Consider the following 21317-nt stretch of genomic DNA (forward strand, 5'->3'; position numbering starts at 1 on the left):
AATCCAATTCAATCCAATCCAATTTCAGTTCAATTAAATTAGATTAATTTATAATTAATTCATATATATACTCCTTTTTAATAATAGAATTTTTAAAAACAGCTTTACAGGAATCCAGATATAGCTTTAGATCCGTATTGAGTAAGCCAGAGGTGACAGTGGCAAGGGGGGGAAAAACCTGAGATGACATGAGGAAGAACCCTAATACGAACCCTATAAAGGAACCAATCCTCTTATGGGTGACACCAGATAGTATCAGTTATGATACTCTTCTATAACTGTATGCTATAAAGTCAAACAGTACAAAGTGTGTTGAAAGGATGTTCATTATGATTATCTGGTTCTGTTATGATTGCAGTAGAGTTTTTGTTGTTGATGTTGTTGTTTTTGCTTTAAACCTACAGTATACAAGTGAAGTTATCCACTGAAGAACAGGTGAGACTTTGGTATAAACACTTTGTCTCTGGGTATGCCAAATAAACAGGCAGTTTTACAATCACAAACACTTTTATTTCATTTTCCACTTGGAAATTCACATGGTACTGAATTTTTTATTCACTTCCCAATAAACATCACCTGCACAGTTAAAACACACGGGCACATAATACTCTAAAGCCAATTAAGCATTTTAAAAAGAGGTTTCTCTCCAAAAATGCCTGAAATGTATAGAAAACAAAAAGACTACTAATATGAAATTCAAGTGACTATTCCAGAAGACACGTTCCATTCATGTGGAAATAGTGTTATAAGCAGATATATTTTACTATGAAAATGTGCTTAAAGAAATTAAGTAAAAATGTACGAATATGTGCCCCTTTAAAGTCTTCTGTAACTAAACATGCAGCACAGTGATTTTCCCCAAATAGAATATGACATGAGAAAGATACCAGTCTAGTCACAAGTCTACAAATAAAATCAACACCTACTGTATGAAAAAACAGAATGTTGTTACCATGAGCTGATGTGCTCATGTTCTTTTTATAGACAATTTGTTTACAAAACCACAACCTTCTAGATTTCATACAAACCTGCCAACAAGATTATGATTTTTTTCAATCTTACTCAGTCAATGCAGCTTATACTGAATGTATCAGACTCGTTGTTTTGTATATCAGCCATTATTTTTCCCCTATTTCTAAATTTTCCATTTCAAACTTATAACAGTTCAATAATTTAGTGCCTAAAACAGAAGGTTTTATCAAAATATCACCATCCCTGGCCCTTTTCCCCAATTAAAAAAAAAAATGTGCTAAAAAATAACTGATGACATCTCCTCAACTGATCTCCTCAACTTCTGAGACGGACCTGTGGGAGGAGTAGGATTTGTTTCCCCCTGCTCTTGCTCTACCAATGTTTCCCATTTTTCCTCTCTCAGTTTCGTCGGTAGCGATTCTTGGGCTTCTCTCCACAGCCAGTGGCCTCACAAGAGGACAGGGTAGGGTTCTTATTGGAGTGGATGCTGCTCAAGAGTCCTGGCAAATCATTGGTAATGGCCCTTTCAATCTTATCCAGTAGGCAGCCACCTATATAAGAGCACTGGGCAGAGAGCTGCTTGAAACTATTTACTGGGTTAATGCCGAAGAAGTCGCGGTATGCATCACGGTTGGGCAGGTCGAACTTGCTGACGTTGGTCTTGGCCAAGATAGACTTGAAGATATAGAACTTATCTGGGTCATCCACAATTTCCTTGAACACCAATTCAGGATCACTGAAGAAGCTCATTTTCTCCTTGAATGTTTGCACATAGCGATCCACCAGCAGGGCATGGATGCGTACACGGATGCCATGTTGACGAATGAAGGCAATCTTATTCTCTAGGCGATTCTCAATCACCTGGTTTAAGTCTTCCAGGAGAGAAATTTCCTCGCGCTTGAAGAGCTCAACACTGGTGTCAGGGGCATAGTCATAGGGCCAGAAGGAGCTGACGTACACACGTGGGGGCTCAGTCACATTGATAAGGGGTGCAAGGCTCCAGAACAAAGCACCATACACACGCATGAGATCCTGAGTGGCCAGGCTGTCAGCCTTGTTGAGTATGATGCGTATCTGTGACTCTCGACCTTTCAGTTGCCTGAAGAGCATCTCTAGCTCAAGGCCAACATCCAACTTAGTGGGGTCAAATACCACAAAGATTAGGTCAGCACGGTCAATGAACCACTGGCACACGTCATTAAAGGGATACCCTGTGGAAAAGGGTGTGAAAATGTTAAAATTATATGTAAATATAATTCTATAGAATACAACTGGTCCTGAATGGCCTATTTAATCGTACCAGTCAAAATTTTTGATCACCATGGGATAATGTCACTAAGGGGACTGATTTTTCAACTTTGATATTGAAATGATTAGTTACATCCTTACACCGCAAGACATAAAGGAACCTTGCATTGGTGTGTGAGCGTATGTATGAATGGGTGAATGAGAAAAAGTGTAAAGCGCTTTGTAGAACCGCTAAGGTTAAAAGGCGTTATATAAGTGCAGACCATTTACCATTTACAGTATGTAGCAGCTAAAATGCTTACAATGCTTAAAAACATTTACATAAACATATTACAGATGCTACACTATCACAAACAAGATTATTTCCTTGTGTTTCTGAAGATCTAATATTGGCTTGTTATGTACAAATTTATAAGGCTGCTTTTGGTATTTAAGTCATAAAACTCCACAGGACATCGGGTTCCACTTTCCTTCCTTTAAAAAAGTTTTTATTTACCTTTCTTCCTCACTCACTTTCAGTAACCTATTTATACTTGTCAGAGTTGTGGAGCATACCCCAGGAACACTTGACATGAGGTGGAAACATGAGGTGGAAACAGGGGAATTTATCTTATCCAATCCACCTACTGGCATGTTTTCAGGAAGTTGGAGAAAACTGAACTAAAGCAATATTGATATTTTGGGAGACCATGGGAGACCACGCAAAACTCCACACAGACGATCACCTGAGCACAGGATTGAACCATGGACCCTGGAGCTACTCCACCATGCCACCAAACTTTTGCTGTTTTTTTTTTCTTTTATAACTATGAAATATGCTATAAGAAAATAATTATACCAAATATATGATCCACTGTAGTCATATCATGTCATTTGGGAACTATGTGGTGTAACATGCTTTGATTGCATGTTGCTTCATCATAAAATCTTGTGACTACTCCTTATGATTTTACCTCTCTCCTGCTGTTTGCGGTTCTCAATGATTCCTGGTGTATCCACAAATGTGACACGTTCCAGGAGCTTGTGAGGCATCTCAATACCAATCAGCTTCTCCAGAAAATTCTGGCCAAATTTCTCCAGGGGAGAGAAGGAGCGAGAGCTATCAGCAGCCATTACAATGCCCTCTACAGACCGGACTTTGTCACCATGCATGATCACAGTGAACTCAGAGGTAGTGGGCTCAGCGCCTGTTAAAAAAAAAAAAAAAAAAAAAAAAAAAAAAAAAAAAAAAAAAAAAAAAAAAAAAAAAAAAAAAATTAAAAAGGAGTGAGAAGGATTATTAATAGGAAGGATTATTGTGTAACCATCATGTAACCTAAGGGTTCTGTAGGATAATCATACAAATATTGATAGGAACCTACCTGTGTATAACTGATAAGGAGTATCTTGAAGCCCCAACAAATAGTTTATCATAGAGGATTTCCCCACACTCCAGGGGCCAAGGAACAGGACCATGGGTTTGGAAGTTATCTCTCCATCTGCAGTGAGACAGAGGTAGATTTAAAAAAAAGAAAAAATTAAAGACTAGAGCTCTATGTACCTCTGGACCTCTTCAACTCAAATTCACTCATGTTGTGCTCAGAATACAAAATTAAATATTTTAAAAGCTCATTAACTAGTCATTCTTTTAAAAATATACTGTCAAAGGGCATACTGTAGTTATATAGTATATAGGATTTTATTGAATCCTTATTGACACCTAAACTCCACAATGAAAGATTTGGCAACTCATATCAGGCAATAGACAAATCAGGCAATATGCACAGGGCCACAGATAACACACAGACCCTCATGCAGTGCTTGCCTCAGTGTATTAACAGTGGTATTCATCAAAAGTAGAGAAACAGCAGTAAACATTTTGTATATCCTCTGCTACGTTCAACTGCTAGGTTTAGATGGAATTAATCTCTAGCCAGTAATACAACACTCCAAACACACTATATTAGCAAAGCATCATTATGGCAAAACAGACAACATAAGCCTTTTTTCTCTTACAAGCTATAGTTAGACTTTGTTTTAATATTGAAAAATCCAGCAATACATTCTATAGTTTTTTTTGTCATTAATTCCCTTTTTTTTTCATAAAATACTTCTGCATAAAAACAAAATTATACATCTACTAATTAATCAATTAAGAAATACTTAGGGTATTTATCTATAAAAAATAAGTTGGTGGCCATGTTTAGAGTTACTGTAAGTCTGTATTATGTGGGGGAAAGTCCCTTGTTTTAAACTTAGTTCAGTTCAGTTAAATTCAATTCACTTCAATTCAATTCCATTCAATTAAGCAATATCGCTCAAGCAAAAGTGTGGTTATACTGAATATCAGCATGGCTGTGATTTGCCATAAATAATCACAACTATGCAGTATAACCGCACAAGTGCAATGTTGCTTTTATGAAACAGTTCTATAAACAAGAAATTAATATGGAGTGACCTTTCAGACACAATATCGCTAAATGTTCTCTTTATTTTTGCTCCGCTAGCAAAAACAGATCCTGAAGAAGCCGCACTCACTTTATAGCATACCAGCTAGCTGGTAGGCTAGCTCACACTAACTTGTACACTCCTGTTAAAGGTGCTTCCAGTGAAATTGGTATCCTTCCTTCTATTTCATTTTCATGAGCGTTATTATATTTTTATTTATTTTTTATATATTTTAAGTCAAAAGTTATATTCCTGAAAAGTTCTTATTTGCCATGTCCAATGATGATGTCACTAACACTACAGTAGGAGTAATTTCAAACTTGGAAGTGGAATTTTATGTGGCAAACACAGATGAGCAGAGTGATACAGTGAAATGTCCCATAGTAATGTAGTATAATGTGCGGTTATACTAAATATGAGCATCTTGGAACACTGCTCAACCAGCCAAAGTTGATTTTCTGGGCAGTCCTATCAGATACATGCATTTCAAGCCGCTGAGGTTGCAAGATTTTTCTTGTGTGGATCTCTCAGTACAGCAGTGTTTCCAGCTCACTTTAAGTAGGGCTAGGTGGAGTTCCTAATTCCATCCAACCAACTATTTTCTATACCGCTTATCCTACATAGGGGAGCCTGGAGCCTATCCCAGAGAACTCGGCACAAAAACCCATAGCAGTTCACAATCACATGGCAATTCGTACACTATAGACAATTTGGAAATGCCACTCAGCCTTTGGACTTGCTGAGGAAACCGGAGTGCTCAGAGGAAACCCCCAAAGCACAGGGAGAACATACAAACCCCACCCCATCTGTCTGATATTCATTTCTCACAACTCTCAATGCAGCACAGTAGGTATAAAATAATATATAAATACTAATATTACAATTAAAAATGTTGGAAATTAGAACGGGATCAGGGTCACTTGATGAAAAGACGCAGTGGTTGTGGTGTGCAGTGGTGCACCTTGGTGGTATTAATTTCTTCTTAAGTATTCAGATCCACCCTTTCGAGCCTTAGAGAACTGGCTACCTATCATACATATATAGCCCCTTACTACCAGAGGCTAACTTGGTGGCCTAACTAAATGTGGGGGTGCCAAGCAAAATAAATGCTGTTATAAATGCTTTTTTTTTTTTTAAATAAAAGTTTTTATTATGTATACGTATTATCCAGAGATATTGTTGTGACCCTTTACTTCCATGAAGGAATCGCAGTAGATGCGCGTTTTAAAGATTAAATTTCTTTATTGAAAACAACCATCAGAATGTAGAGAAAAGAATAAAAAAAGGAGCTACACTACAGTTGATGAACATGGTCTTAACCCCCCACCCCACCCCCCACCCATCTGCTCCCTGAATAAAATGCTATTACCAATAAAATACTATTACCAATAATTCAACTAATTCATATAATAAGGTGAAATAAAACAGAAACTGGATATATAGATGTGGATTTGTTTGTCTTTAATTATCCTTTATTTATTCATCATTATCTCCATCACTTTCAACTGTCCTGTTTCCTCTTTTCCACCTCCTCTAATTTTCCCTTGTGCTTCTGGCTGCAAGGTTAGTTTTTCATATTCATTTTCAGGAATTAAAGCTCATGCTACTTGAGTGTAAAGGGGTGACACAGGAGCATAAACGAGTCCTCAGATGTGATAGCATCCCACAAAGGGATCCCTTTAAGGGAGTTGCTGAGATGTTGCTGCACATTATATTAAGATGAAAATTTCTGATTATTTAAATTATCAGCCCTCAGGGCCCTCTCAGTGTGTGAGGGCCAAGGCAATTACCTGCCTTGTCTGCCCTGTAGATATGCCTCGGCTTACTACAATGAACCAAGTGCACCCCCCGTTAAAATTTAGCTGTGCCCCAGTAAAATTTTCCTGATAAACCATTGTCTGATGAGGTAGATTACAGTAGATACATCTCAATTAAGGTTTTCCTATTCATTGAAGGTTATCATTTATATCATTTGAATTGTTTAAAACATGAAGGCTGTGCTTCTCCTCCCTTCACTTTTCCCTGTGGAAACCTCCGACTTGCAGTCAGACAATAATTCTTAATATGACATTGTATCTGTGGAGCGGTAACTACCAGGGTAGCGTTTATTGCTGTGTTAATAAGTATTATGTGAATTTGTATTAGTTGAATGAGGACATCCCCTTTTCCAGATTTAACTAACTTGGCACAGATTTGATCAATAATATTAGCTTGTTAACTGCTAATGAATTCTTGCTTATCTCTTCTAATTTGGCATTCTGCAACAAATGATGTGATTTAGTAATCATCAGTGAAAGCTTTTTGAAGTGATTTGTTCATTTAGGGGGCTAGTTAGTTAGTTTGCTCATGACAATGCTATTCAAACACACCTGCCTCTAATTTTTAAGTAATCCTGAAGACTTTAGTTTGATTTTTCAGATGTATTTGATTAGGGATGACCAAAAATATAATAATAATTAAAGCTGCAAGCAACGATGAATGGGCCCTCGCAACCGTGAGCACATTGGCTCTGCTCTGCCAGGGGAACGCCATTCCATTTTTTTTTAGCACTTATATGTTGTTAGGGGTGTATCACGATGTAAAACATGTAATTTCTTGTTGGCAGTAGGTAGCACTGTGACTATAACTGAATTTTGGTATGTAGATGTCTTCAGGGCGGGACTGTTATGAAACTTGTGAAGTTTGGAGCAAACTGGACATTGTATGTTTGAGTTACAACAACTTCCTGTTTCATGGTGAAACATTGAAATTTGTCAGACCGCCATGGTCACACCGTGCAGTGAAAACTCAAAAGCTTTGCAATTTAGCATCTACAAGGCCTGTAGATTAGACTGACCAAATATGTTATATGTTGATTTGATGAAATCTCTAGGAGGAGTTTGTTAAAGTACGATGCCTGGAAATGGCTGTTGCCAGTAGGTGGCACTATGACTATAACTGAATTGACATGTAGATATCTTCAGGACGGTGGCACTGTGACCGTGCCCCACATTAGTCACGTCCAAGTGTTCAGTCCCCAATACCAAACTAAACCATGCAAACCAAAGATCTGAGCTTTTTCAAAGATATGAGGTAAGGCATAGGCGCCGCACGAGTGGCAGCCAGTTGCAGCAGCTCTGCTATTTTTCGGCTAAGTTTAGTATATTTCCCTTGTTTTTTGTACTTTATTCATGTATTTTTTAAATTTTTTTTCATGTATTTTTTTTTTAATCCTCAGTGTTGCGTTTGCAGATACGGATACACAATTATGGAGGTTAGCAATATTTATTTTTTTGTTTGTTGGACTGTACCACTCCGCACTGGGAGTCCCTTTTGGCCACGGCTCTATTGTTTACACTAGGGAGCAGCTGTTAGCACTGAGCAACACCAGGATACTTCCTACAGAAAGACCGGTGATCCCCGAGGAAATTAGGAGAAGGAGAAGGGGAAGTAGAGCTGGACTTAAACACTGGGAGAGAAAAAAATGGTACAAACCATTCATTCCGTCCATTATTATGGGGAATGTGAGATCTCGCTCCAGTAAGATGGAAGAGCTAACGGCGCTAACCAGGCTGCAGAGGAAGTACCGGGAGTGTAGCATCATGTGCTTCACGGAGACGTGGTTGAATGATCTCTGTACGGATTCACTGGTTACACTAGACGGATTTCAACTTGTGAGAGCGGACAGATAGCAAAGGAGAGCGGCAAGAGGAAGGGTGGGGGAATAGCGATGTTTGTGGGTGTAAACCTGGGCATATCAGGATTAAAGAGCAGCGGTGCACTAAGGATATTGAGTTGCTAGCAGTTAGCTAGCTTCACACTGTTGTGTCACAGCTGCAGACATCGCACCCACAGTCCCTCCTTCTCATCTCTGGGGACTTTAATCATGCGTCCCTGTCCTCAACTCTCCCTACCTTCACACAGCATGTTAAATGCCACACTAGGGGCACTAAAACATTGGCTCTGCTGTATGCAAACACAAAAGATGCATGCAGTTCTTCACCCCTTCCCCCGTTTGGCCGCTCAGATCGCAACTTGGACCATCTGCTGTCTGTCTACATATGTTTGGTGAATAAACAACCTCCAATCATAAGGTATGTGAGAAAATGGTCTGAGGAGACCAGTGAGGCACTGAGTCTACAGACTGGGAAATGCTCTGTAGTTTGCATGGAGAGGACATTGACAGTCTCACTCACTGTGTAACGGACTACATTAATTTCTGTGTGGAGAACACCACGCCTAAGAAGAAGGTTCTGTGTTTTTCCAACAACAAACCCTGGGTGACTCCAGAGCTCAAAGCTCTGTTAAAGGAGAAAAAGAGACTGTTCAGATTGGGGGACAAAGCTGATGAGGGTTCAAAAACAGCTCAGAGGGGAGATAAGGAAAGGAAAAGACAGCTACAGAAAAAAGTTGGAGGAGCACCTTCAACAGAACAACATGAAGGAGGGACTGAAAACAATTTCAAATGGTCTGCACTTATATAGCCCTTTTATCCAAAAAAATTCAGGTCAGAACAAAGACAATGGGAGGGGCCTTGTATCCGGCGACTGTGACAGGGCAAATTAATTAAATCTGTTTTTTAATAGATTTGATTTGGCTCCACCTCCTCCCCCCTCCGACCAGACCTCAGACCTGTCAGCGACCCAACATTTCCGTCTTGGGCCATTAGGCACCCCTCCTCCACCCCCAGGGCTCCAGGAATATCGGCAACGTCCAACTCACACCTCAGAGCTTCTGAGATATCAGCATTAAACAGCTCACACCTTTCCACTGCTCACCATCCCTCACTTGAGGAGGTTTCACACCCCTCCCCCATACCACTCATCAGGGATCGCCAATAACTCCCCCCTGCAGTCTCTCTCTGACACTCAATCAGGTGAAGAAGGAACTAAAGAAGACCAAGGCAAGAAAGGCCCCAGGCCCGGATGGAATCAGCTCCAGACTGCTTAAAGACTGTGCAGATAAGCTCAGTGATGTCATCCTGCACATCTTTAATCTGAGCCTGAGACTAGCGCAAGTTCCAGTACTGAGGAAGACTTCCTGTGTGGTTCCAGTACCCAAAATTGCGCATCTGAGTGAGACAAACCACTTCAGACCGGTAGCCTTAACTTCACACCTGATGAAGTCCATGGAGAGGATTGTACTGTGACAGCTGCGGACCCTAGTGAGCTCAGAGCTAGATCCCCTACAGTTTGCTTACCGACCAGACATGGGGGTTAAGGACGCCATTATTTATTTGATGCATAAATCACTTCTATATCTTGAGAATACTGGGAGCATTGTGAGGATCATGTTTTTTTTTTTTTTTTTAATTTTCCAGTGCTTTCAACACAATTCAGCCATCACTACTTAGGGGGAAGCTTTTGGGAGCTGGAGTTGACCACCACCTGGCTGCATGGATCACCAACTCTCTCACTGACAGACCACAGTATGTGAGGCTCCAGGACTGTATGTCTGATGTGGTTGTCAGCAGCATGGGAGCACCGTAGGGTACAGTGCTTGCTCCATTTCTCTTCCCCCTGTACACAGCGGACTTCAGGCATAACACTAACAGCTTCCACATGCAGAAGTTCTCTGATGATATGGTCATTGTTGGACGAGTATCAGAGGAGAGTGATCAGGAATTCCGGGAGGTCATCGCTGACTTTGTCAACTGGTGTGAATTAAACCACCTCTGCCTCAACGCTAGCAAGACAGAGGAGATGGTAGTTGACCTCCATAGGAGGCCAACCCGGTCAATGCCGGTGAGCATCCAGGTTATTGACATCGAGAGGGTGGAGACATATAAATTCCTGGGTGTTCACCTCAACAATAAACTGGACTGGTCCACAAACACAGATGTTCTGTACAAAAAAGTCGTCTCCACCTGCTGAGGAGACTGAGGTCTTTTGGTGTGTGCAGGACCCTGCTTAAAACTTTCTATGACACTGTTGTAGCATCTGCTAGCTTATCTCCAGTAGTTTCCTGGGGAGTTGGGAGCACAGAGAGGGACAGGAAACGTCTCAAAAAACTGGTTAAGAGGGCTAGCTCTGTCCTGGTCTACCCTCTGGACAGCATAGAGGTGATGGGGGAGAGGAGGATGTTAGCTAAGATGGCGTCTATCATGAGCAATTCCTCTCACACCCTGTATGAGATACTGGGGTCCCTGAGCAGCTCCTTCAGCAGCAGACTGCTGCACCCTCAGTGCAAGAAAGAGTGCTACTGCAGGTCCTTCATCCCTCCAGCAGTCAGACTCTTTAATGCAACAACAACATAATGTAGCATTGCTAGCTGTTTTTTTGCATCATCAACCCACACATTATTATTATTATTTGTTGTATATATTCAAATTTGTTTTCATCTGTACATACATTGAGGTGTCCATGGTGTACATATTACCATTATTATTATTTGTTTTACTACTCTAATTCTTATTTTTCTATTCCTATTGTATATATATTTTTAGATACTTTATTTTAATTCTATTCCTATTTAATGTGTATTCTTTCCTATCTGTTTTTTGTGTAATTGAGCTGCTGTAACAAGGGAATTTCCTCAGTGTGGTATCAATAAATGTTATCTTATCTCTTCCTATATCTCATTTTTATTGCATAAGTTTATCACCTCGCCATGTCAACACCGTTTATTATATAAAAAAAATCCGTTCACAATATAGCATCTTCAGTGTCTTGGCATGATGTTGGCCGTGTTTGGTGCCTGTCACATAAATCCCCTAGGATGAGTATTTAAAAATCCAGAGCATGCATTTTTTTTAAACAAACCAAAATCAAGCCTAAACACTACATACATTTTTGATATGACACAGTACTGATGTGTTTACCACGTTTCGTAAGTTTTCAAACTTTCAGACTATTTAAAGGTCAATTTTAAGTGACACACTATCTGCTGCCAGTTGGTGGCATTATGAACATGACACACAGTAGCCACATCTATTTGATCAGGCCTTGTGACCAAACATACAGCTCAAGTTTGATCTAAATCACTCATTGCATGCAGAATATATGAGACACTTCGTGTTTCCCATTTTTTGTAATAAATTAATTGCCTCGCCATGGCAAAATCGTTCAAGATATCAAAAATCTTTAAAAAAAAGCATCTTCAATGGCTTGCCATACTTTTGTCCATGTTGGGTTACAATCACACCACACGCCCTATGAGGAGCATTTAAAAGTTCAGAGCCTTGAATTTAAAAAAAACAAAAAAACATTAAATCCTAAATGGCCGACTTCCTGTTGGGCAGAGCTAATGACTGTCATTTGAAAGTTGTCAATTGAAAGATGAGAACAATACATGTACTGAGTTTGGTGACTGTAGGTAAAACTAACCCCCCCATTTTTGTCAAAAGGTAGTGCTACAGAGCTCCCTGTTCACGACCATTTCTAAGGCTTTGCCAGTGTATAACAGCTGACAACTCTGATGTGTGTGTCGAGTTTCATATAATTTGAAGCATGCTAAGAGCCTCAAAAACACCCAAGAATATTATTAAAGTTTGATGCAGTGCCATGGCAACAGTATTTAAGATATCAAGAATACTATCACAGGTCTACGTCTACCATGTTTTGAAATTATTCCGATGAAGTTTCAAGCAAATTGCGTTAAAATAAGAGTGTCATTTCAAAGCATTTTGAAAAGTTACACACTTCCTGCTGCCAGTTGGTGGCGCTATGACTTTGACTCACAATAGTTGCACTAATGTCAGGAGCCAGAGTCCCGAAGGCAGTTCAAGGCCAAATGTAGTCTTGTCCCAGCAACTCCTGTGATGTTGTTGGTGGCAAGAATCACGTCAGCATGGTGTTGGATTCGCTGTGAAAAACTCGTTTGTCCCCTTCATCGAGCCACCGTCATCAGGCACAGAAAGAATCCTCTCCCTCTGTTTGTCTACAGACTCGGGCCCAGCCAACATCATCAGTGCATACGCCCCGACACTATGCTCAACTCCAGATGAAAAGGACCAGTTCTACAAGGCCTCACATGTAGTGATTTCCATGATACTGAAAGCCTTTATCTGCTTGGGGACTTTAATGCTAGGGTGGTAGCTGATCATGAGGTCTGGCCCACCTGCCTTGGTTCTCACGGATGTGGAAAGATCAACGAGATTGGTCAGCGACGGCTAGAATTGTGCTGCTTCCATGGCCTCTGCATCACAAACACCTTCTTCAAGTGTAAGGAGATTCACAAGGTGTCTTGGAGGCACCCATGCTCCTGCCATTGGTACCAGTTAGATTTAGTCATCACCAGGCGTGTGGACCTTGCAAGCGTTCTCTTCACCCGCAGCTATCACAGTGCAGATTGCAACACTGATCACTCCCTGGTAGCTAGCCAGGTGCGTGTATTGCCAAAGAAACTGCAACATTCCAAGAAGAAAGCTCGCCCTCGCATCAACACCTGCTGTATAAACAATCCAGAAAAATCTGAGCGGTACATCAGTAAGCTGCAGGAAGCCCTCGCTGAGAAGTCACCTGACGGTACTGTTGACTCCAAATGGACGCACATCCATGAAGCTGTGTATAACTCAACAATTAACGCTAACGGTAAGAAGGAACAGAAAAGTGCCGACTGGTACGAAGCCCACTGGGAGGATATGGAGCCTGTAACCAATGCGAAGAGGAAAGCTCTTCTGGCTTTCAAGGCTGCACCTAACCCCAGTATATTGGAAGCCCTCAGGGTTGCTAGAAGAAATGCCCAGCAGACTGCCCGGCACTGCGCAAACATCTACTGGCTGAATCTCTGCAGCAGTATACAGGCAGCTGTCGATACCAGGGACGCAAGAGCGATGTATGAAGGTATCAAGAAGGCAACTGGACCCTCTATCGTCAAGACTGCGCCACTCAAGTCCAAGACAAGAGAAGTCATCACAGATCAGGGGAAGCAACTGCAGTGCTGGATTGAACTTTACCTCGAGTTGTACGCAGCCCAGAACGTTGTTACAAAGACTGCCCTGGATGTCATCCCAGACCTACCAGCCATGGAGGAGTTAGACACAATGCCAAACATGGAAGTGCTCAGAACAGCTCCAGGGAGCGACGTTAACCCGTCAGAAATCTTGAAAAGCGGGAAACCTGCACTATTCCAGCCCCTGCACAAACTTCTATGCTTGTGTTTGGAACATGGATATATCCCGCATGACATCAAAGGGGACCGCAGTGATTACAACAGCTATCAGGGCATCTCCCTACTGAGCGTCGTTGGAAAGGTGTTTGCCGGGTTGTCCTGACACGTCTGCAGATCCTAGCCTCTCGAGTCTACTCAGAATCTCAGTGTGGCTTCCGAGCTGGCCAGTCAACTGTAGACATGATATTCTCACTACGCCAGCTTCAGGAGAAATGTCAAGAGCAGCAGATGCCCCTCTTTATCGCCTTCATTGATTTGACCAAGGCGTTTGACCTGGTTAGCTGGAGTGGACTTTTCAAACTAAAAAAGATCGGTTGTCCACCACAACTTCTGGCAGTCATCACTGCAATCCATGAGAACATGCACAGCACAGTCTGCTTCAATGGTGCAAGATCTGACGCTTCTCCGCTTAGCAGCGGAGTGAAACAAGGTTGTGTCCTTGCGCCCACACTTTTTGGTACCTTCTTCTCCATGCTCCGCCAATATGCCTTCAGAGACTGCAGTGAGGGAGTCTACATACACACCAGGTCTGACGGCAAGCTCTTCAACATCCCCCGCCTTCGTGCTAAGACCAAAGTCATTGAGTTAGTCCTGCGTGTGATGCTTTTTGCCAACGACACGGCCCTGATCTCACATATGGAGGAAGGTTTGCAGCAGCTTGTCAGTCGCCTCTCTCACGCCTGCAAGGAGTTTGGGCTGACCATTAGCCTCAAGAAGAACAACGTCATGGCTCAGAGCACAGATCATCCTCCCAGCATTGCCATAGATGGATACAACCTCGAGGCTGTGGAGAGCTTCATCTACCTCGGTTCGACTATATCCTGTTCACTCTTTATCGATGCAGAGGTAAATCATAGGATTGCCAAGGCTGCAGGAGTCATGGCCAGACTAAATCACAGGGGGTGGCAAAACTCCAATATTACTGTGAAAACCAAGCTGGGTGTCTATCTGGCCTGCATTTTAAGTACACTCTTCTATGATAGTGAGACTTGGACAACCTACGCTAGGCATGAGAGGAAGCTCAACAGCATTTACCTGAGGTGCCTGCGACGCATCCTCCATGTACAGTGGCAGGATAGGGTACCCGATACAGAAGTTCTGGAACGCGCCAACACGAGCAGCATGTTTGCCATCCTCTGTGAAAAGCGTCTCTGTTGGCTTGGCCACGTTAGAAGAATGGGTCCAGGTTGCATTCCAAAAGATCTTCTGTATGGTGAGCTGGCTGAGGGTTCACGGCTAATTGGACACCCCCGACTGCGGTTCAAAAATGTCTGCAAGAAGGACATGAGATTATGCGGCATCAACCCTGGTTCGTGGGAATCCAGCACTGAAGACCGTATAGCCTGGTGTTTTGCCGTTAGACGGGGCACTCAGAAAGGGGAGAAGGACAGGTTTAAGCACCTTGCTGAGAAAGACAGGAGAGACAGGAGGAAGGTGCTACAATTTCAGCCACAGCATGAGACTCAATTTGTCTGCGGCAATTGCAACCGGGACTGGAACTCACTGGTTGGCTTGTACAGCCACTCGAGAAGGTGCAAATAAATTCACCCAAAACAGATGCTACACCATCGTCTCCTGAAGACAGAAGGATGCCAGAGTTGCATTAATGTGATCAGCCTCCTTCAACGAACAAACAGCTGAAGTTTCATCCAGTCAATGCAAAAGTTATAACACACATCCTGTTTCCCTTTTCTTGCCATAAATTTGTTTCAATGCTACGGCCAAACCGTTCGAGAAATCAAAAATCCGCTTGTAATTTAGCATCTTCAATGTCTTGACTTCCTGCTGACCGAGTTTGGTGGCAATTAATGAATTCCTTAGGAAGAGTATATCAAATTCCAGAGCATGCATTTTTCAAACACCCCTAAATAGCTGACTTCTGGTTGTACAGAGCTAACGACATACAGCACAGATGTTTATCTGTATGTGCAGATCTACATGTGCACCGAATTTCGTACATATATGTGCTAGTATGTATCTAAGAATTCAGATTGCGTTCAAGGGGGCACTGTAGAGCCCCCCTGTCACGCCCGTGTACCAACTTTGGCCTGCCCCTAATGGGCTTTCAAAGGTTTTTGAGCATGTTAAGGGCCACAAAAGCCCCCAAAACCTTGAATAAGAAGAAGAAGAAGAAAAGGAAAAAGAAGAAGAAGTATCCTAAGGAAAACAATAGGACATTTGCCCTTTCAGGGCTTGGGCCCTAATAATAAGAATAATTTCTTCTTTTGAACAGAGTGCACATGCCCCAGCTCCCATACATATGTTAAAGTACTTTTGTAAAATTCTTGCGGGAGCTGTGCCCCAGAAGTAATCAAACTCTATAAAAGCCCCTACAATGAACATGAAAAGATAAGCCTCTTTTCTCTACTCAAGTGGTGCTAAAAGCATACTAAGGTTGTACTTTTCTACTAAGAAATAAGTGAAAAATATTTAATAAATGAGTGCATTATTAAATGAATAATACATCACTAATTAAATATTAATTTAATAGATTACCGTTTTATTAAATAAGTTTTAATACAAGTCAGTCAATTAAACAGTCAATTAGCATAGGATTTTTGTTAAAAATGAAAAAAGAAATATGATACTGAGCTGCTATGAGTTGCCCTAACAATCTTGTATTAATAATTAACAGCAATTCAATCAGAACTCTTTGGTTCAAATAGGCACAAATTTTAAATATATGCCATATGACAACTCAGATACATACTATGTCTTCATGCCCAAAAGAACTATGGCCAGAGACAGCTTAACCCAGAGCATTATACTATAGACTATACTATAGATTAATGTTAGCTAGCTAGTCAGTTAGCTAGTTACCATCAACCTCAGAAGTACACTGAGCCTTTCAGAGTGCTTGTAAACTTGTTCTGCAGGTTAGTGTACAGGAAAGAGCATTAAAATTTACTTGATAGTATTCCAGTACAGCAACGTTTTTAATGATTGTTTATGTATTCTGTTTATTAGTTTGCGTATTTTTAGTATATAGTTTATTGAATATGTATTACTTGAAAAACACAACCATCAAATTAACCCATAGAGGGTTAATAAATTTCTACTTAAACTACTCAAATGACAATTTTTCTTCAAATCAGCATCAATTACACTATTTATGAAATATATTTGAGAGGACTCTTGAAACCCAGTTATGCAAATCTTTGCACCTTACAATGAATGATCAAATGCCACGTGACCACACATTGGTACCTGGAAGGACTAACAAAGTGTAATGAAATTATGACTATAGCATTCATACAAGATGAATGACTGCAGCCGATACTAGCAGGGGGTCAGACACTCAGGCAGGGGCCATGCAGAAGAACGCCCCATCATACCCACCTGTGGCTGAATCCCCCAGGGTGCGTCCTGGATAAGCTGTTTAGTGGAAGTAGGGAAGGTGAGCAAGAGGACAAAGAGAGCAACATAGGCAAAGTCAAGTGTAGTGCAGTGAAAATGCAATTGGGATTAACAGGTAAGTTAGGAAAAGTGAGGGAGAAAATAAAGAGGCAGAAATAGAAAGAAAGAAAGAAAGAAAGAAAGAAAGAAAGAAAGAAAGAAAGAAGGAAGGAAGGAAGGAAGGAAGGAAGAAAGGAGCAGGAGTGAGAAGAATATGTAATGAATTCAGGAGAATGCAGATGCAGTGATCATGAATCACAGATGGATTGTCTCAAGGTGATGCCATAGAGAAGTGAGATTTTGTAGGCTGCTCTCAAATGTTGTTAACAAAATTACATATTTGACTAGAATGGACAAGTGTGTAAATGTTTTACCTGTGGAATTATTTGAACAGTTTAGTCACAGGCATTCATATTCTCTAAAAATCTCGAACCATTTAACCTGATTTTTCTTCTCGGTTCTCATTCCTGTTCTCGTTGCCCCCCCCCAACCCCCATTGTTGGATCAGTCCGAAATATTCGGGTCAGTTTCACAGGTTAGGAACCATGCTGAACCAAGCAGGGGCAAGCTTTATCTCATTATTCTAGTACAATGTTGTCATTTGTTTACTAACACCAGTATGGTTAGTAGGAAAAGAAAATCAGTGGACAATCCATAGTGTTTGGAGGTCAGCTGAATGTGTCACTTTAAAACCAATTTCACACTGAACTAAAAAGTTAGCTGAAATAAAAGTGCATGTTCATAAATTTCTTGCAAAACCATGTTAAACTTCCTAATCAATTTGAAGGCCAGGTGTTAAAACTGATTGGGAAGATGGCATGCAATTTTAGTTCAGCTAACATAGGTCTCAATGCAGCAATACTGCTAGAGCAATATAGCAATTACATTGAAATTTAGGTGGTTGTTAGGGAATACACTAAATTCATAGAAGCCTGATTAGACTGGAACTAAATAACTACAGAAGGCCATCAATTAATTGGACACTGATGATGTTGTGAGTGATGAAGATCGAATGGATGATGGAGACACCTATTTAACATTTGACTCAGTGACTGCACACAGTAGACAGAGGTGAGGCCAGACACCAGGCAAGTGATGTACCTGAGATCTCATGTTGTCTGAGCTCACTGTATTTGTAGGCATGTTCCATAGGCCTGATGGAATTGTGGTAAATCATTCTCAGTTTCTGCAAAGCAGCTAGAGGAAATAAAAAAGACGACAGAAAGCAAAGCAAATACTTAAATTAAGGAGAGATTGAGGATCCGACATAAATAGGGAAGTAATCAGAGTACCGCTTAATTGCCAAATCGAGTGGTGCCATACATTTTACTCAACAGTCATGTAATGCATACCTTCTGTATACAAATCTGGGAATGTAGATTATTTAATTAATGGTATAACTTTATTCCTACAGGCACCATCATTCAAGATACTGAGTTTGCAGTAAAAAAAAAAGTTGAGGTTCTATGTGTTTAAAACAGCCACTAATGTGCAACCAATGAGCCTTCTCCTCACCTGCATAGTTTCCTGCATTCTCCTCTGCTGCCAGTCTTAATGTCTCATCGATGTGAGATCTGTCTCTCAATACAGAATCCAATACCTCCTCCTCCTCTGCTGAGGACACAAAGAAAAATACTTTAGAATAGCACAGAGGACCTATATATAGGAAGCTATACATTTTCTTCCAGTCACATAAACCAATTCCCAGGGCATATCAGTAAAAAAAAAAAAACAAACAAACAAACAAAAAAAAACACAACTCAGCATGCATATTAATTCGCTGGTTGTTTTAATTTAGCAAAACTAATAATGCTTGGTCTGAACAACATGCAACACTATTGTCATTACTATGAGAGGCTGAGTAGAACAGAACGTCTTCCACACAAGGTGACATGAGACCCATACAATTCTGCTCCCTTGGCTTTAAAAAGAAATTATATTTAGCCTCCACAAATCCAAAAATAAAACCAATCAGTGGTACAAAGTAGCCATGGTTGCACTATTCATTGTATTGTGGATGTGGATGTGAATTTGGGGGACTCCCTAGTTTCATAACAGCCGCAAAGCCTCTGGGACAGCTTCTATCCCAAATCACCAGGCTGTACAGTGGATGAAGATAATAGCAACCCCGACTCTAAATATATCTAGCAGCGAGGACCCGTCAGCCTGTTAAGAATGTCTGTATGTGACTATGAACATGGAGGGATGGTCACTGTATAATTTGTCTGGAATCAAGTTTCACACTGGTATTATGGAAAGGGCTAAATATGGGGGTAAATATTCTGTCCTCCCAATTCGCACTTCCACATTTGGAGGACTGTGCTATCTTTGGTTGAACTGGTTGGTGGTCACATTTCCATACATAGTACATAGAGGCATTCAAAAGTCTTTATCCTAAAACAGTAACTTAATTAACATGCACACACTGTAAAACCAGATAAGTTCATTTAAGTCAAAAAATTTGAGGAAACTAATTACCTCAATTTTTAAGTTGATAAATCAATTTGTTTCAGCCAAATACACTTAAATATAACAAAAAAATTACTCAAACTTGTTATATTTAAGTGTATTTGGCTTAAAGAAATTGATTTGGCTTAAATTAACTATCCGAATTTACAGTGCATTATGTGTGCTTTAAATTTCTAAAATAAATTGAAAGTTGTCAATACCATGTCATTACATTATTAAGCATACATTGAAATCTGATTTTCTCAGTTTGATTATATTTATTTCAAAATAAAATAAATCACCACAAGTAAAGATGAACTAGCATAATTCCTAGTGGCTCAATAAGGTTCTCTACGTCCTTCATGTAATAGATCTTTGGCCGTGAGAGATAATGTTGGAAAATAATTCCAAATCAAAGAAGGTAAATAAAATAAATTGCACATAGTAATTTAGTATTGTGTTAATATTCATATGATATAGGGTTTTGGTACTGACTGAATAATAACGATAAATAATTCATCTTGCATCAAGTACACTATATGGCCAAAAGTTTGTGGACACTGGACCATTACACCTTATTATTTCTAGTGTTATTACAAACTGGCCCAAACATGTTCCACCTGCACAAAGTGAGGTCCATGAAGACATGGTTTGCCATGGTTGGTGTGGAAGAACTTGAGTGGCCTGTACAGACCCTTACTGAGTTGTTGTTAGAACAGAGCATGATTAGGGAGTGTTAGCTCCCTCAGAAAATCTCAGAAAATATAGACCAAAAAAATTCTGATTACAGTTTGCCAGATGTCTTTATCCTCCTTGATCATCCAAAAGGCCTTACTGCATTTGATTTTCAAAATTTCTTCTATAGTGCTGCCTTACATTCTGCTGAGAACATTCAGTACATTAAACCCAAAAGGTGGCATTCAGGTCTACCATCTCCGAAGAGATAGAGTTCCTGACCCACACAAAGTGGAAACAACCATAAATCTGCACGACAGCAAAGAATAGGGTGTTGTGTCTCACCTGGCTTACTGGTGGAAACTCCAGCCATAGGCAATGCTCTTTCTAAGGCATATTGCATCAATATCAACAGATATTTCATTCCGTGGTATATGCTTCATGAGTGATGTCTGTGGTGGAAAAATCCTATAATGCATCAATCTGCTTGGGCAGTAAAGCATGTTAAAATTCATCTTACACCACACACACATACATTTTGGATGCTGACAGTAAAGTGTATTAGACTGTGTGAAAGGAGAGTACCAAATCAAGTTCCTTGCATCAGAGCAAACAACTGATATTTCAGTAGTATGTCAAATGCTGAGATACTGTTCCTCAATGACACTCTCAGCATTTAGTAGGGAATTTCCCCAGTCAGTTTATCCAACAATGTTTTTCATTACATTTTACAATATGTACAAAAGAGGATTTGTCTTTGATCCTCCTCAGGTGGTACATCAGATCTGACAGATGTAAATTGACATACAGATTCAGCAACCAAACAGGTGGTATGTACAGGTAAGAGCTTGAAATCACCATTGTAATGTCCATCACCACCAGCTGTGGAGATCATCAGGAAGGGGAAAGAATCAAAGCCCCCATCTTAAATCAGTCTCTAGTCATAGTGGTAACTTTTACAGATACAGTACTAGTGACAGCAAAATCTTGGGGATGAGATGATGAGAATATGATGAACACATTTACAGCAAAAATTGTTATAGACCTAGTCAAGATACTGC

The 21317-nt window shown here is 40.5% G+C and overlaps 1 protein-coding gene across 2 annotated transcripts in view; it reads right to left on the reverse strand.

Moving 5' to 3' along the window:
- Positions 1-488: 488 nt before the first annotated feature.
- The window catches only part of srl (sarcalumenin), a 34237-nt gene continuing 13408 nt past the window's right edge, over positions 489-21317 (reverse strand). Inside the window, exons 2-7 of one of the 2 annotated variants that reach the window (XM_053673881.1) lie at positions 18649-18747; positions 18235-18330; positions 17077-17112; positions 3582-3698; positions 3174-3407; positions 489-2183 (exon numbers count right to left, since the gene is read on the reverse strand). In XM_053673881.1, the coding sequence (XP_053529856.1) occupies positions 1372-2183; positions 3174-3407; positions 3582-3698; positions 17077-17112; positions 18235-18330; positions 18649-18747 (1394 nt within the window). In that variant the 3' untranslated portion in view covers positions 489-1371. The remainder of the gene's footprint in view (positions 2184-3173; positions 3408-3581; positions 3699-17076; positions 17113-18234; positions 18331-18648; positions 18748-21317) is intronic. The other variant, XM_053673883.1, reaches the window with a different exon arrangement.

The sequence above is a fragment of the Ictalurus punctatus genome, chromosome 2 (assembly GCF_001660625.3).
Source record: "Ictalurus punctatus breed USDA103 chromosome 2, Coco_2.0, whole genome shotgun sequence".
Classification (NCBI taxonomy): domain Eukaryota; kingdom Metazoa; phylum Chordata; class Actinopteri; order Siluriformes; family Ictaluridae; genus Ictalurus; species Ictalurus punctatus.